General features: G+C 42.2%; 1 protein-coding gene across 1 annotated transcript in view; it reads right to left on the minus strand.

Moving 5' to 3' along the window:
• Positions 1 to 15,760, minus strand: part of KDM6A (lysine demethylase 6A) — a gene marked incomplete in the record, with an annotated part of 3,528,619 nt that overhangs the window by 1,147,609 nt on the left and 2,365,250 nt on the right. Inside the window, 1 exon segment of the mRNA XM_044072373.1 lies at positions 1,231 to 1,623. Coding sequence (XP_043928308.1) covers positions 1,231 to 1,623 — 393 coding nt within the window.

The raw sequence follows: 15,760 nt of genomic DNA on the forward strand, positions 1-15,760 counted from the left end.
AGAATCCTGGTCAGACTTATCATAAGCAAACTCAGTCCTAGGTCTCTTAGATGGGGAAGGTTGGCTTCCTCTGATTAAAGTAATAAGATCTTCAGTCATTCTTATTATTTGTTCTTTAGACACAGAGGCCTGACCAAGCAGTCTGGGCGTAAGTTTTCTAGGCATGGTTCAAGTTTTAGGCCTTGAAGAAGAAGATGGCGCCTGTTTAATATGCAAATCAGTAGGCCTGAAAACACCCTCAGAAGCCGGTGCCTGCACAGCTGCTCCGGAACCATCCAAGGTAGAGACATCCGCAGGTTCCACAAGCATCTCGCGGCATACCGGACTCCGAACGAGTCTCAGTTGAGGCCTGCGAATCTGAAGTAGCGGGTATCAGGGGGTGTGAAAGCGCCTCACTGAATACCGGCGAACTGGGTGGCCTTGTCTCTGTCTTTATCTTAGCGTTTCTTTGGAATGTCGGTAGTCGGATGGCTTACCGAAAACATATTAGGATAACTGAACCGAGCACCAAAAAATTTAGAAGTGCAAATATACTGACGGACAGTTTGTGGTTTAAATAAGGCACAAAACCGACAGAGAGGTACGTCGTGGTCAGGGCCTAAGGTATTTGCTTTCCACAAGAAATGCAATTATTTACTTTTACTGACATCGGTTTAGAGAAAGAAAAAGTTTCCCCAACAGGGTACTTAGCTTTTAGTTGAAGACTTCGGTTCTGAAACTCAAAAATGAAAATTTCAGGAGTCGGCCGACCGGCACTTGCGAACTGCTTCGAGCACCGCACGGCAAGAAAGACTGATGTAATGATGTCGGCTGCATGTTATATACCCCTGATGACCTGATGTCACGGAAGAGACAGCAACCGACGCAGGACCCAAGACTTTGTTAATCAGGCCGACTGAGGTCTACCTGCAAGAAGATAATCCAAATGTTATGACTGCAACAGTGAAGCACGAAGAAAAGCTACAGTGCACTGCCTTTCAGGACTCCTTTTATAAAAGGAACAAAAAACTGCTTAAGTGGTACAGTTCTGAAGTTATAAAGATGAAACCAGACAAACAAAGTAAGTTCATGCATGACAAACTTAAAAAGAAAAGTAGCAAACCACAGCAACTCCTAGGGATGCACACTTCCTTTCCAGATTTAAGAAAACCAAGCTAGGTAGGAGAACACATATTACAAATGCAAGTTACTCAAGCTTCAATATCAACAGTGCAATTATTTCAAAACTACCTGAGTGGAGTTAGCAAGTTGTTTTTTCCACGGCTCCTCTGCATTGCTGGCCAGGTTTGTGCGGTTATGAGGTAGACTTGGTGGGTTTCGCTGCAGGTAAGGCACATTTCCATTACTTCCACTTCCTGTTACATGATTATTGCCTATTGAAATAGTGTCTGTATTAACCAACACTCCTGAACTGCTGCAAGAAATTGAGCTTGGTGGAAAGGGTCCGTTAACAGTAGGCTGCCCAGGACAGACTGGATGGACTCCAGACTGAGAAATATTAGGCACTCTGGATAAAGCAACTTGAGGTTGCTGACCAGAGAGAGAATTTGTAGGCAGTGGCGAGTCAACTGTTGGCCCATTAGGAACTCCAGATCGTACCTGTGCAACTGCTGTTTGCCTCAACTACAATTTGGGGAGATAAGGATGGAGAAAAAAATTACTTACAAAAACAAATTTGGAACATGAAGTAACAAAAATCTTGCACTGTATTAATCTTGGACTGAAGATGTATGCATGTTCTACAAGAATAATAAAAAAGATGGTTAAAATGTACTGCAATAGATATTATCTACTAACTAAATATTAAGGATGAAGCACCTGTAATGTATAGTTTTAACTTTAAATCAAACTAGCAAGCTAGGAAAAAAAAGAACAGATCACTTCACAATCGAACATGGCATTAGTAATGCAGAAACAGATGGCTTGACAAGAACAGAAAAGCACAGCTTCACAAAATGTTTTTTAACAGCAAGCATACCTTCAAAGAACAACTTTTGTTACAGACTTGACATTTCACAGAGTGGGTCTTTTTTTGAATGACAATTTTCTTACAGTATTAATAACAGACTACAGTACTTACAGTTTACATTAAGACACTTAGGATACTACTTTATACACACTTAGCAGTCAAATCCCACTGTACTTCCTTTTTCTACTTGGTTACAACTCAATTGCCTTCTATTTCTCTCTCCACAATTATACTGAACACCTTTAAGTTCACATACGTTTAGTAACAACATAGGTACACATACAACAGAAAAAAAAGAAAAACACTACAAACATCTGTCACTGTTGTGCATTACCAGACATTGTATTTTCTTTTCTTTTTTTTTGGGAGGGGGGGTCAACAATTTTCTTTCATTTCATAATTACAAAAATTGCTCAAGTCCTGCCTTCCCTGAAATGTACGACTTCTCCTAAACTTATTCAGCATGTGTTGTTCCCACAACTTCTAATTACTTCTATATATATTTACCCCTTCTTTTTCTAAAGATACTACCTCCAATTATTTTATCTCCTTTACCATATTCAATACTTCAGCTAGTTCTCATTTACATTTTGTCGACCAGGTTAGTCCCACTAGACCAATGGCCTCTCTTGGGGGAGACTTGAGGTGATACTCATATTGGGGAAATTTAATCAGGACACAGGGAAACTTCAACTACTCTTTTGGCCAAGTCCCATGGGATCTTTTACATCTACCAGAGTTACCACCAACTCAGGTAGACAGGCCTCTGTTTAACATCTCATTCAACTAGTTACAGTTGGTTTAGATTTTGATTTCTGCTTTCTGGCAGCCAATAGCATTAAACTTAGCAAGGCGTTAGCATGTCTAGGCAATTCAATTTTTGTATCATAGCTCATAAGTATAATTTCCTTCCCCAACATTTCTGAAAAGGTACCCTGCATGGAATTTTTAAATTCTGCCAGCTTGTTACATTCCTAAAAATCATGCTCCCAATTACACCTCTCTTTTCCATTATGCATCCATCATTTGCTAGCTACCTTTGATGTATGCTTTGGGTACTAAAACAAAACACCTGTGCAAGCACTTCTATGCAAAAATCCTTACTATTTTAGACTTTGTTGCATACTTGGGAACCATATAAATGTCCTTCCACTGTATCTTGTATACCGCCCAGTCTTTCTTATAGTTATTGTACATTTCATATACCCTACTTAATATCCATTTTTTTTTTTTTTCAGCAGCTTCTGTTCCAGGCTCAACTAAAAACTAAACTAGAGTTGATCTTCCACTTAACCGTCCACTATTCCTTTCTTTGTATCTACACTTTTGTTATTAATCGCTGGTAGGGAAGGCAGTCTAAAACCCACACGTCAAAACTTCTACTTGACCTAATCCCACTCTATTACCTTTACCTCTCTAGCTATTTGCTCCAAATATTAGCTCCTTTTCTAATTTTCTCAAATACAGTCCAGACCTCTCGATTCTTTTCTATTCCCCTACTTGGTAAGAATCACCTCATTAATTCAAGTGCTGGCTTAGTTCTTGAAAATAGTTTATATTATCAGAAGTGTAATATTCTCTGTAATTATTTTCCTTAAGGGCCTGCATCCATAAATCCTACACTCTTTTGCTCTCCTTATTTAGTAACCTCATCCCGTTTCAACAATTTCTTTCCACCTTGACTTGCAAGCCTTAACTATGTAGTGCTAAAGTTTTCCTTCACATCTAGTATTCCTAAATCACCTCTGTTCAATGGGGAGAAGCAACTCATACAGACAGCTCTTGCCCTCTCTCCCCCAAATACATTTCTTCAATTAACAAATATGGTCCGCAACTTCTTCTCTGGTTGACAAAAACATTTCTGACCTGAATGTAATACTATAAGGACTAGAAACATTTTCACTGATTGCACCTTACTATCCATGCCCATAGATTACAGCTTCCATCTCTTCAATTCTTGGATCCTTTTAGTCTCTTCCAACATATTATCTGACGCAACATAATCCTTTTTAATCCATACACTGAAGTACTTCAACTTGTCCGGTTCACAAAAATGTTTACTGCTGAACCATTTCATGTGTGGAAATGTAGTACACCATTGTAGCCTTTGTTTTATCATTTACAGAATGGACAAACTGTACAGCCTTTGCCTTTTTGGAACGCACATTCTCCAGCAGGGTGTTAACTTACAGGTAATACCAGCTACAAAACAAGTTCTGCTGCTTTCTCGGCAGAATATTAAGCTGCTGTGAAGCTCGGACAGAAAAACAGCTCCCATTTTTTATGCTCACTAAACTTGCTGTTTAGCAAATTTAAATCTTTAAAAAGTGAATGAAGAAAATGTGTGCACATGTCTATGCATCATGCATGTGAGTGCGTGAGAGAGAAAGACAAGGCAGGGACAGCAGATCGTAATATTTTCAGACTACAGAAGGCAGGCACTATCAGCATGCAACTTAAGAAGCATGAAACTCCAGTGTCCATCAATACTGTAACACTTGAATCCTCAGTGGTTTACAGCAAATCAGTCAGGGGACAGAGTACTACAATGCTACAAAATCAGGGACAGTAAACAGGCATGAGGGGAGTTGCAAAACCATGCATTCCATTTTTTTTTTTAATTCATCTACACAAGAGACGTCTGAGGTGTACTGAAGTATCTAACTGCTAGGTGTGCATGTACATGTCTTGTACGAGTATGAGTCTGTGCTTCTGAATGTGTACACGCTTCTGTGCGAGTCTGTCTGCACTTGTGTAGACATTAAATACTTACATGAATTATATATTGGACATAAAATACTTCCTTCAACATGAATTGCATATGCCACAGCAAGTTTGAAACATTAAGTAAAGGAAAGTACAGTTGTGTACACTTACCATAAATGTAGATGTTCGCGTGTATTCACTGTTGCAGTCATCACATTTGGGTTATCTGCCTGCAGGTATCCCTCAGCCGGCCTGAATACCAAAGTCTTCGGATTTCTGCGTCGGATGCTCTCTCTTCTTCCATGACGTCAGGGTTATAAAACATGCAGCCGGTGCCATTACATCAGTTTTTCTTGCCCCCAGAATGGGAAGCAATTATATGTTATAGTACACTCCCATCAAAAAGCAAATGCACCAGAAAAAATAAATATACCAAACAAGAAAGAAAGGTAGAGCCATGAGAAGTCAGGGGGCTTGAGGGAGGGTAACCAGGACTCCAACAGTGAATATACTCTAACATCTACATTTAAGGTAAGTGTACACAACTGTACTATGTTCTTCGTGTTTCACTACTGCAGTCATCACATTTGGGTAGATTCCCAAATCTAAGGACAGGGAGAGGGAAGTTAAAAAGCATTAGGGCCAGCTATTAAGCCCTGCAAGGCTGCAGTGGCAAAATCAACTCTGGATTTGGAAAAAAAAAAAAGGCATGTGGTAATGCTTGGTGAAGGTATGTACAGAGCTCCAGGTAGCAGCTTCTAGGATGTCCCTGGTAGGGACATATCTGAGAAAGGCCACAGAGGTAGATGCAGCCCTGGTGGAATGTGATCTTATCCCCTTGTGGGGTAGGTTTTCCATGGTGCTTGTAGCAGAAATTAATCCAATGAGCTATCCATTTGGAAATGGTTTGCTTTGAAATGGCTTTCCCCCTCTGCCACTGCAGCGAAGCCAACTAGCAGCTGTTCAGATTTTCTGAGAGGCTTAGTCCTGTCCAAATAAAATCTAAGTTGTCTGTGCACGTCCAGAGAGTGTAGTATTCAATCTCCTTTGTTTTGTGGATTAGGGAAAAAAGTAGGCAAATGAATGGACTGATTTGGGGCCTCATTAGACACCACCTTGGGCATAAAGGAAGGATTGGTCCTGAGGGAAACCCTGTCCACATGGAAGATAATGAAGGGTTCCACTGCCATGAAGGCCTGTAATTCAGACACTCTTCTTGCTGAAGTGATGGCTAGAAGGAAGGCTGTTTTCCAAGAAAGGCATTTCACCTCTGCTGTTGCAGCTGCCTCAAAGGGGGGTAGAGTGAGCTTTTCCAATACAAAGTTAAGGTCCCAGGCTGGAGTGGGAGCTCTCCTGGGGGGGGGGGGGGGTCTTACATTTTTGGCCCCTCTAAGGAATTGTTTTAGCAGGGTGGTGACAGAAGAGGGGTGGCTCAGTATTATAATGTGCTGAAATGGCAGAGGCATGAATTTTAATTGAGAATGATAGGCCCTTGTGGAGCACTTCTGTTAAGTACTGAAGAATATGAGGTAAGCTGGGCACCGTTGTGCCCATCCCCTGAGTCTGGCTCCAGGAACAGTATCTTTTCCACTTTTCAGCATAGGATTTTCTAGTACTAGGCCTCATTGCCTTCAGAATGACATCCAGCACCTGCTTACTGAGGGATGCTAGAGGAGAGCTCAAGGAATTAGCTAGGCTGCAAGGTTCAGGGTTTGAAGCTGAGGGTGCAGAATCTGGCCCACCTGCTGGGACAGCAGGGAAGGAGTCTGAGGCAGGTGCCATGGTTGCAGCAGTGTCATACTGCGCAAGAGGGGGTACCAGTGCTGGCGTGCCCAGTCTGGTGCAATCAGTATTGTCCTTGGCTTGTCCTGTTTGATCTTTAGTAGAACCTTTGAGAGGAGAGGCAGAGGGGGAAAGGCATAAACTGAGAGGCTTTCCCCAAGTAAAGGACAGGGCATCCACTTTCCAAGCTTGACTGTGGGGAGCTCTTGTGCAGAATTTGTCCAATTGGTAGTTCTGAGGGGAGGCAAACAGGTCTACCTCTGGAGTCCCCCATTTGTTCCTCAAGAGGTTGAATATTTTTGGTTCTAGTTTCCATTTGTGTGGGTCCATGAGATTTCTGGTCAAGTCTGCCAGTGAATTTAGTTTTCCTGGCAGGAATCGAGCTTGTAGGTGTACTTGGGTAGCTCAAGGATGTGTTCCACAGAGCCATGGCTAGTCTGCAGAGAGGGTACAAGTGGGATCCCCCCTGCTTGTTTATGTACCACATAACTGTGGTGTTGTCTGTCTCAACCAATAGTTGTCCTGGAAGAATACTGTCTTTGAAGGCTGTCAGAGCATTCTGTACAGCTAACATTTCTTTTGATTGATATGCTGGTGCATCTGTCTCGGGTTCCATTTGCCCTGAATGCACTGCCCTGCCATGTGAGCCCCCAATGATTGTCTGATATGTCTGTTGTTAGGGTTTGGGCGGCAGGGGGTAGAGTGAAAGGGAGCCCCTTGCTGTGGTAGCAGGCCTCTGCCCACCAAAGGAACTCTGTCTTCATACAAGGAATGATAGAAATCATTGATTCCAGGTCCTGAGAATGTTGACACCATAGGCTTTTTAGATACCATTGGAGTTTCCTTGTATGCAGTCTTGCATATGGAATTAGTAGAATGCAAGAGGCCCAGAACCCCAGGGCTTGCAGTATTTGCCTTGCAGATAACTTGGGTTTTGTGGCCAATCGTTTGAAGTAGGTTGTCGAATAAACTTGTTTCTCTGGAGTGAGGAATGCCATCTGGGAAGTTGTGTTTGAGCTTGCTCCCAGGAATACAATCTGTTGGCAGGGTGCTAGGTGAGATTTCTTTTTGTTTATGGTGTAACCCCAGTGAGGTTAGAAATTTCTTTACGAATGCCAGGTGTTGTTGTAGCAAGTCCTGGCTTTCTGCCTGAATCAGACAATCGTCTAAGTACAGGTAAATCTGAATATTTTTCTGCTTACAAAATGCAGTGGCTGGAGCTAGACACTTTGTGAATACCCTGGGCACAGTAGATAAGCCAAAGGGAAGTGCAGAGAACTGACAGTGCATGGAGCCTGCCCTGAAGCATAGGTATTTTCTGCAAGATTCCCTTATTTGGGATGTGCAGGTAAGCTTCCTTTAAGTCTAAGGTTGCCAGCCAGGCATCTTTGGCTAGCATAGGAAGCAGCCGTTGAAGAGTTAGCATTTTGGAACTACCAGAAAGGTGTTGAGAATACAGAGGTCCAGGATGGGACGCCAGGAGTTATATTTTCTGGGTACCAGAAAAAATCTTTAATAAAAACCATGTCCCCTTTGTTCTGCTGGGACAGGTTGAATAGCCCTGATACTGAGAAGAGAAAGAACCTGTGGTTGGGCCTCTGCCCACTGATCTGGGGGTAGGTCTGGCCAACCATTTGGGGTTGGTAGTGTGTGGAAGTGGAAGCTGTATCCTTGGGAAACTATGTTCAAAACCCATTTGTCCTGGGTAATGAGTTCCCAGTTTTTAGCATGCAGGGCGAGCTTTCCTCCTAAGGGAGCAGGTAGTTGAGCAGGGCTTGGAAGGGTTAACGTTAAGTCATTGTGCCATTTTACTGTAGGGGGGTGGCTTACTACTCCCTGCTTTGGAAGTGGGAGCCCCTCAGTGCTTAGGTCTGTGTGCAGCCTGAGTGCAGCCTAGGTGGTCTGTTGTTTCTGGGTTTGGACTGAGAAGGCCTGGAAGGGACTGGAAAGGACCAGTTCTTTGAAGGCCAATGCCTACTGAATCTGTGAGGCTGTACTTGCAGGAAATCTTTAACAGTTTGCATAGATATAGCTTTATCCTCCATCCTTTTGAGGACTTCTGCTTTGCTGCCAAAAAGGCAGTCTTGTTTTAAGGGAGCATCCAGTAATTTAGCTTTAACATGATCTGACATGTTTTGTTCCTTAAGTCAAGTGTGCCTTCTAAGTACAGAACCAGTGACAGCAGCCATGCAAGATGTTTCTAAAGTGTCAAAACCACATTGCAAAGTATGTTTACCAACTTGTTCTGCCGAATGCATTAAATCTTGTAATTCTGTGTGTTCAGCACAGTCCGGAATCATCATTTTCGGTTTTAGTAGTCCCATAACATGCTGCTGATACTTTAACATATGAAACTGGCAATTTAAAGCCCTAATGGCCAAAGCAGCAGAAGTGTATACCCTTCTTACCCCATATGTCTAAAGCTCTAGAATCTTTATCAGAAGGGGTAGGATTTTTGGCAGCAGTGGCCTTAATACCTTTAGGTCCTTGGGAAAGGGTCTCGGGATCCGCAGAAGGATTCTTGAAGAGGAACTTGTGAGAGTTAGCTACTCTGTAGTACCGGTCATATTTTTTGGGAGCTGAAGGTAAAGTGTCTGGGGTAAGGCTAGATTCCAAAAAAGCATCACCTACAATGTCCAGAACAGGAGGGATAGCTAAAGGCCTATGTTGAGGCTGGAGTAAAAACTCCCCAAGTCTCTTTTTGGACTCAGAGTAATCCTGGCTTTCCCAGCAAAAATGCTCCCTAAGAGTACGCAAGGTTTCACCGAAAGAAAGATCTTCCGGAGGCGAGGCAGAGGGAATGGAATCCTCTGCATCAAAATCCTCATAAGTAGATAAGGGCAAATCCTGGTAATCAGGAGCAGAAATATCAGATTCCTGATCAGAAGAATCCAAAAGAAATTCAGTTCTAGGTCTCTTAGAGGGGGAAGGCTGGCTTCCCCTAATTAAGGTAATAAGGTCTTCAGCCATTCTAAGCATCTGTTTTTGAGGCCTATGGGCCTGAGCATGCGGTTTTGTCATCTGTTTTCTAGGCACTGTGCGAGTTCTAGGCCTGAAAGATTCTGAACTTCTGGATGGAAATTAAGGCATTGGTTTAATATGAATGTCTGTAGGCCTGAATACACCCTCAGAAGCCGGTGCCTGCACAGTGGCTCCGGACCCATCCAAGGTATAGACATCCGCAGGTTCCTTAGTCGAAGAAGCACCTTGCAGCATACTGGACTCCGAATGGGTCTCGGTAGAGGCCTGCGAATCTGAAGTAGCGGGCATCAGGGGCTTCAAAAGCTCCTCACTGAGTACCAGCGGACTAGCAACTAGCTTAATGGAAATGTCGTCGGCAGTTTTGGACCTATGCGGTCGGTCTCTGTCTTTATCCTTACGTTTTTTCAGAAGATCGGTAGTCAGATGGCTTAATGAAGCCATTTCGGAGTATTGAGTATGAAAGTAATTAGCTGCAAAAATAGCCCGATGACGAAGAGTTCAGGAGTTGAACCAGGCACAAAACTGGCAGCGAGGGACGTCGTGGTCTGGGCCCAGACAGGGGATGCAGTACGAATGAAAATCTCTATGAGGTATTTGCTTTCCACGGGTAAGATAATTGTTAACTTTTACCAACATCGGCTGGAGAAAGAAAAATGATCTCCAATGGGGTACTTATCTTTTTTTTAAGATTTTGGGCCTGAAACTCGAAAACAAAAATTTCAGTAGTCGGCCGATCAGCACTTGCGAACTGCTTCTCCTTCGGGCACTGCACAGCAAGAAAGACAGATGTAATGGCATCGGTTGCATGTTTTTTTTACCCCTGACGACGTGACGTCATGGAAGTGGAGACCACATCAGATGCAGAAATCCGAAGACTCTGGTATTCAGGCCTGCTGAGGGCTACCTGTAGGCAGATAACCCAAATGTGATGACTGCAACAGTGAAACATGAAGAACATCTACTTTACAACAAAAACATTAAAAGTGTGTAGGAATAAACACAGTTTAACAGATAAGCATTATTGCATGTAGAGAATAGGCTTCCGGGGAATCTGTTACTGGGGAAGTAACAGTTTCAGCACAGCGCCAGACCTCAATGCCCCTGGATGGGTGTTATTTCCCCAATAACACATACCCAGTAAGGCATTATTGCCTGATTATTTTAGATCCTGAAAAAAGCTGGAAATGTTCCACAATACTGAACTGTCCTTTTCTGGATCTATCAAAACAAAATCTTTAAATAAGGCTAATTTTTGATTACCATACCAGTTATAGCCTTGATTTTGTGGGTCCCTTCTTTTTCTTTTCCAGTAAGTATAAGGCAAACTAAGGGGAAAGAGGACACTCCTGCCAGATTCCTTTGTTCAAACACCCCCACCATAACATATGCCCCAAAACTTCATACCCCTTTCTTAATTAACCTCAGTACTCCCTGGGAATACAAATGCTCCCACTGCCCTACTTATAAAATCCAAACAAACTCAACTGAATGCCTTCTCTGCATCAACACCTAACAAAAGCAGCAGAATCCTTTTATATTCAACCTTCCTCTGGATCACTAATGTTATATTAATGTTGTAAAATGTTTGCTTCACTTCCACAAAACTATAATGATCACCATCTATTGAATTTGGCAACACCTTAGCCATTCTCTTAGCTAGTATAGACAAATATTTTATACTCGTGGATCAAATCTGAAAATGGTCTACATCTCTTCATAAAATATTGAAAGAGTAACTTAAAATAAAGCTGAAAAGGAAGACTCCCCTCAGTACTTATTCCTCACCATTAATAAAACAAGATGGCTGGTTTGTTCATCGTTGTGGCCAAAATTCCTTTCATCTGAGCTTAGACAAACAGTGGAACTGGAACCAGTCAGAATAACATTCTCTTTTTGGCTGGGGCAGACTGTACATGAAATAAAATGACCATTATAGTCATGTGTTCAAGGCTAAATGCTATGGTTTGTCAAGAGTACTTTGTGGGGGTGTGGAAGAGAACACGAGAAGGATGGTCTGAAAATGGGACTTGTGCTCAGTTGGACTTTCCCAGTAAACAAAAGTTATAAATGAATATGCCCTTTTTGGGATTGATGGGCCCTTCCTCTGGTCTCTGTTTCTGCTCCTGCAAATAAATAGGGAGAAGAAAAGACCGTTTCAACCCCAAAAGGAAGATCACGTTAACAGCAGATGGGTGAACAAGCAGGAAAACCTAACCCCAAAAGGCAGCAAGGGAGGTATTCAACTGCATATCTGAAACTCTGCGTACCTTTAAGAGAGGAGTAGCCACAAGAGGAGGAGATTAGCACAAAGAAGAATACTACCACTACGCAATCAGCAGGCCAAAAAAATGGACAGACAAGCTAATTGAAAATGCACCCCCCCCCCCCCGCATCTTTAAAGAATGGCAAAGCAGCACTCCCAAAAGAAATAATTAAACTGCATTTGAGGCTCCAGCCTGACCTTCTGAAGAAACTAGAGGCAAAAATCATCCAGAAAATACTTAATAGAAAATAGCTCAAGTATACAGGCATCTGAAACATTAACAATGCATGCAATACACTAGGAAAGCAAAGGGCACTACTTGATACAAAGTGAAAACCACTTTCACTTCAAACTCGTGTGAAAGATTTAAGTGCACCTACATCTCAACCAGAATGCAGCAGACAGGCTGACAGGGTCAGGAAAAAGTTAGAGGCCAGGCCCTGAGTTGGGCCCAGATGTTACTCCAATAATGGGAGACAATCACGTGCACAATAAGGAAGGGTTCAAAGTGTAGTCCAAATCCATCCCCAACCTGAACACCCAAGGACACTGAAGAATTTGCTGCACGTCTTTAATCCCTACCATGAGACACAATCGGTAAATACAGAAAACAGGAAAACCATATAGGACCTTCCCCAAGGCCATGAATGGAAGATCACAACCACCCTCCCCCCCAAACATGCATGCATGGCGACCCAGGAAAGGGAGGGACACAACCCTGGACAGGATAAACAGACTGATCTCTAAAATGCTCCACAATGAAGGGACAATCTAAAAGGTCTCTGAGGCTCCAACTTAAAAGAGGAAGCTAGAAGAGGGCTATGAATGTTCATTCCTTTGGATGTAAGCATGTTGACAGACAACTGCTTAAAAAGTAAAATAAGAAAAAGCAACACCTGGGACCAAATTATTTTCAGCAAGGGGGTACAAGCTCAGTGCTTTTGCCCTGTAACACACCATACTGCACCATTCCAAAAAAGATGGGACACCCAAGAAGCTAAACACCACAGCGAGAAAGTCCAGGAGCCCAGCCCTCAGGTTCAAAGGAACTTCAATGAGCTACTGCCTCCACACCCAATATCAAACCATCAGGTGGAATGTGAAAGCCACCTGAATGTGAAGAGCCAACAAAGAGGCTGGCAGAAAAGCCCACCAATCTAGGGACCCAAGATGCTTAACAAAATGTAAAATGGCCATTTCAGACTCCTCCAAAAAACATCAACTCCAACATCACAGATGTGTCATGGCAGTCTGAAGAATGGGGTAACATTGATATTTAGAAAAAGTGGTCAGCTCTGAAATTTGGACTGGACTGCAAGAACAGCAACTTCACCAATCCCAGACGTCCTGGGAAGGACATTTATTTGTTTTATTTTTATTTTACATTTGTTAACCGGGCGAGTCTAGCCGGATACATGTCCATTTTCAGTAGAGGCCCGGGGAGAAAAGCTCCAAGAAAGACATAAAAAGAAATATAAAAGTCATAATAGATCCAATTAAATATACAAAAGTCATAACAGATAAAACTAGAAGATACAATTGTAAAATAATCATAATTTTTTTTTTATTTATTCAAATACAATAGTCAGTGAGGATAACATTAGCAGTAAGCATCAATGGGTGATGTACAAGAGATGGTCAATATGCAGTATATAGACAAATTGTATTTGCAATTGTATGGTATTTTGCTGCTCTAGGGTAATATGAGGTTTCAGAGTAATTATTAGTTTAAAAGGAAGGAAGTTAGTCAGGGTTAGTACAGGTGCATAGCCAGTGTGTCTTAAGAAATAGCTTTAGTTTCTTTTTAAAGAGTGAAAGAGAAATTTGAGTTGCAAGTTCAGTAGGTAGTAAATTCCATAGCTTTCCTACAGAGTTAGAGTACAGGGAGTCACCTGATGAGTTACTGGATCTAGAAGTGTTGATCAGCAGTTTGTTTGAGGAGAGTAAGTTCTTGAGATTTTTGTAAGGTGTAATGATGGTAGAGAGTATTGGAGTGTTGTTGGGTTGATGCAGGGTCTTATGGACAATGACAAGCTGGAGAAATTGAAGATGGTTAAGAAATTCTAGCCAGTGTAGTTGTTTTAGGTTTAGACAGTGATGAGGTCTGAAGGGAGAGCCTGTTGCAAATCTAGCAATATTATTATAGGATGTTGCCAGTTTGTTGAGGTTATTTTTTGAAAGGTTAGTATATATAGGGGAAGCAGAGAGTAGAGTTGAGATTAAGTGGGTTCTGACTAAAGTGGTCCTAGCCACTGGTGTAAGAAAGGGCTTGATTCTATAAAGGGATCCCAGTTTTTTGTTCACTGATTTTATTGTGCTGTTTATATGCTGTTTATATGACTATCAAAGTTGAGGTTGTTGTCTATTGTTATTCCTAAGAGTTTAGTAGTTGTGTCGGTGGGAAATAACAGTACCATTGTTAGATGTGAGTGTGAGATGAATAGGGGTGGAGTTTCGGGTTGGTGTAGAGAGTAACAGTTTAGTTTTTTTGGGGTTAAGGAGGAGGCATCGGTTTGAGAACCATTGTTCTACAGTGTTGAAAGCTTTTTGGGTAAGAGATTTAAGTTCTGTTTGAGAGGTGGCTGTGCAGATAATAGTAGAGTCATCTGCATATTGAATGCAGATGGTGTGTGGGATTGCTGACTGAAGATCATTAATATAAATGGAAAATAGGAGTGGGCCTAAAACAGAGCCCTGTGGAACACCGAGGGAAATAGGAAGGTTATTAGAGAGTTTATTTTGCCAGAGTACAGCCTGTTGCCGGTTTTCAAGGTAAGATTTGAACCAATTTATGGCTAGGGGATTAAGTGAAAGGGATTTCAGTATGTGTAGGAGGAGTTGGTGATTAACCAATTTAAAAGGCTTTAGATAAATCAATGAAGACTGCAGAAAAAAGAATATTGTTACGGTTTTTAATGATGGAAATGATGGATGGACATGGGCAACCCACAAGGGAAACAGAAGCTTTAGGCTTAACAGCAGCAATGAGTAAATAGGGACCAGAAAGGGTCCCATGATAAAACACTAAACATGTACAAAAAAAATAAAAACTGAAAATGAGAAAGTGGAGGTCCTGCCACTGAAATACCCCTGGAACACTAAATAGGACAACTGGCTCATGTCATTCCAAAAGGGGCACATATGTTTTTCACTCCTTCCAGGCTTTGGCCACCAAGGCTTACAAGTGGAGAAGCTCAGAAGAAGGAAGGACCTCAAATCCCCCTCCCTCCAAAACACACACAAGATGTCCAAAAAAGAAAACACAACCACAATGAAAAACTACAAAACATTGGTGCATATGAATAAAAACTTTCCTAAGGAGAAACCACGTGCCAATCTTCCTGCAGTAGCAGACAGAGGACCAGGACCAAGGGATTCCCAAAAGGAGAGAGTGTGATGACCAACATACAAAAGGACATGTCCCACTCTCCAGGGACAGACAAAAGCAACTCTGACTCCTGGAAATGAGGCAAAGAAAAAAAGGAGGCAATCAATAAGAGCCTGCTATTTCGTGTCAGCAGCACTCCCTCTTTCCATAAAGGATTCAGAAAACAAAATCCAAACCAACACGCACTGGAGGACAACCTCAACCATGTCATTCTATGCAGGGGCACACAACAGCATGCAGCCTTAGCTACAACACCTACAAACACTAAAGGCAAAAAGCAGCCAGGCTGTCCCCCATGAACAGACACAGCATCCTTGTACCCAGACTATGGAAAGACTTTATGCATTACACATCTCAAGTTAAAGTTAAACCCTCTTTGTGGTTTCCTTCGTCCTGTAGGATGGAGAACATGAATGCTTTCTGCTGTTTCTCAGACTCCTTTGGGTCTGGCCAAAAAAGGGTAAAGATTTTTTGTTTCTGCACTGTTTCCCACTGTAACTTCAGTTGACAAACCTTCAACAAGTAGCTGTTAAAGTCAGTCTGTAGGTAAATACAGCTGCCATCTGTGATAAAGGTGATAATTTTTAAGTGGAAGCCTGGGAGAAAGAAGACAAGCAGGACTTGGAAACAGTTGTATGTTTTGCTGCATTGATGTCCATGGTATAAAGAT

The sequence above is a fragment of the Protopterus annectens genome, chromosome 5.part0 (genome assembly GCF_019279795.1).
Source record: "Protopterus annectens isolate FY-2018-M chromosome 5.part0, PAN1.0, whole genome shotgun sequence".
Taxonomy (NCBI): Eukaryota; Metazoa; Chordata; order Ceratodontiformes; family Protopteridae; genus Protopterus; species Protopterus annectens.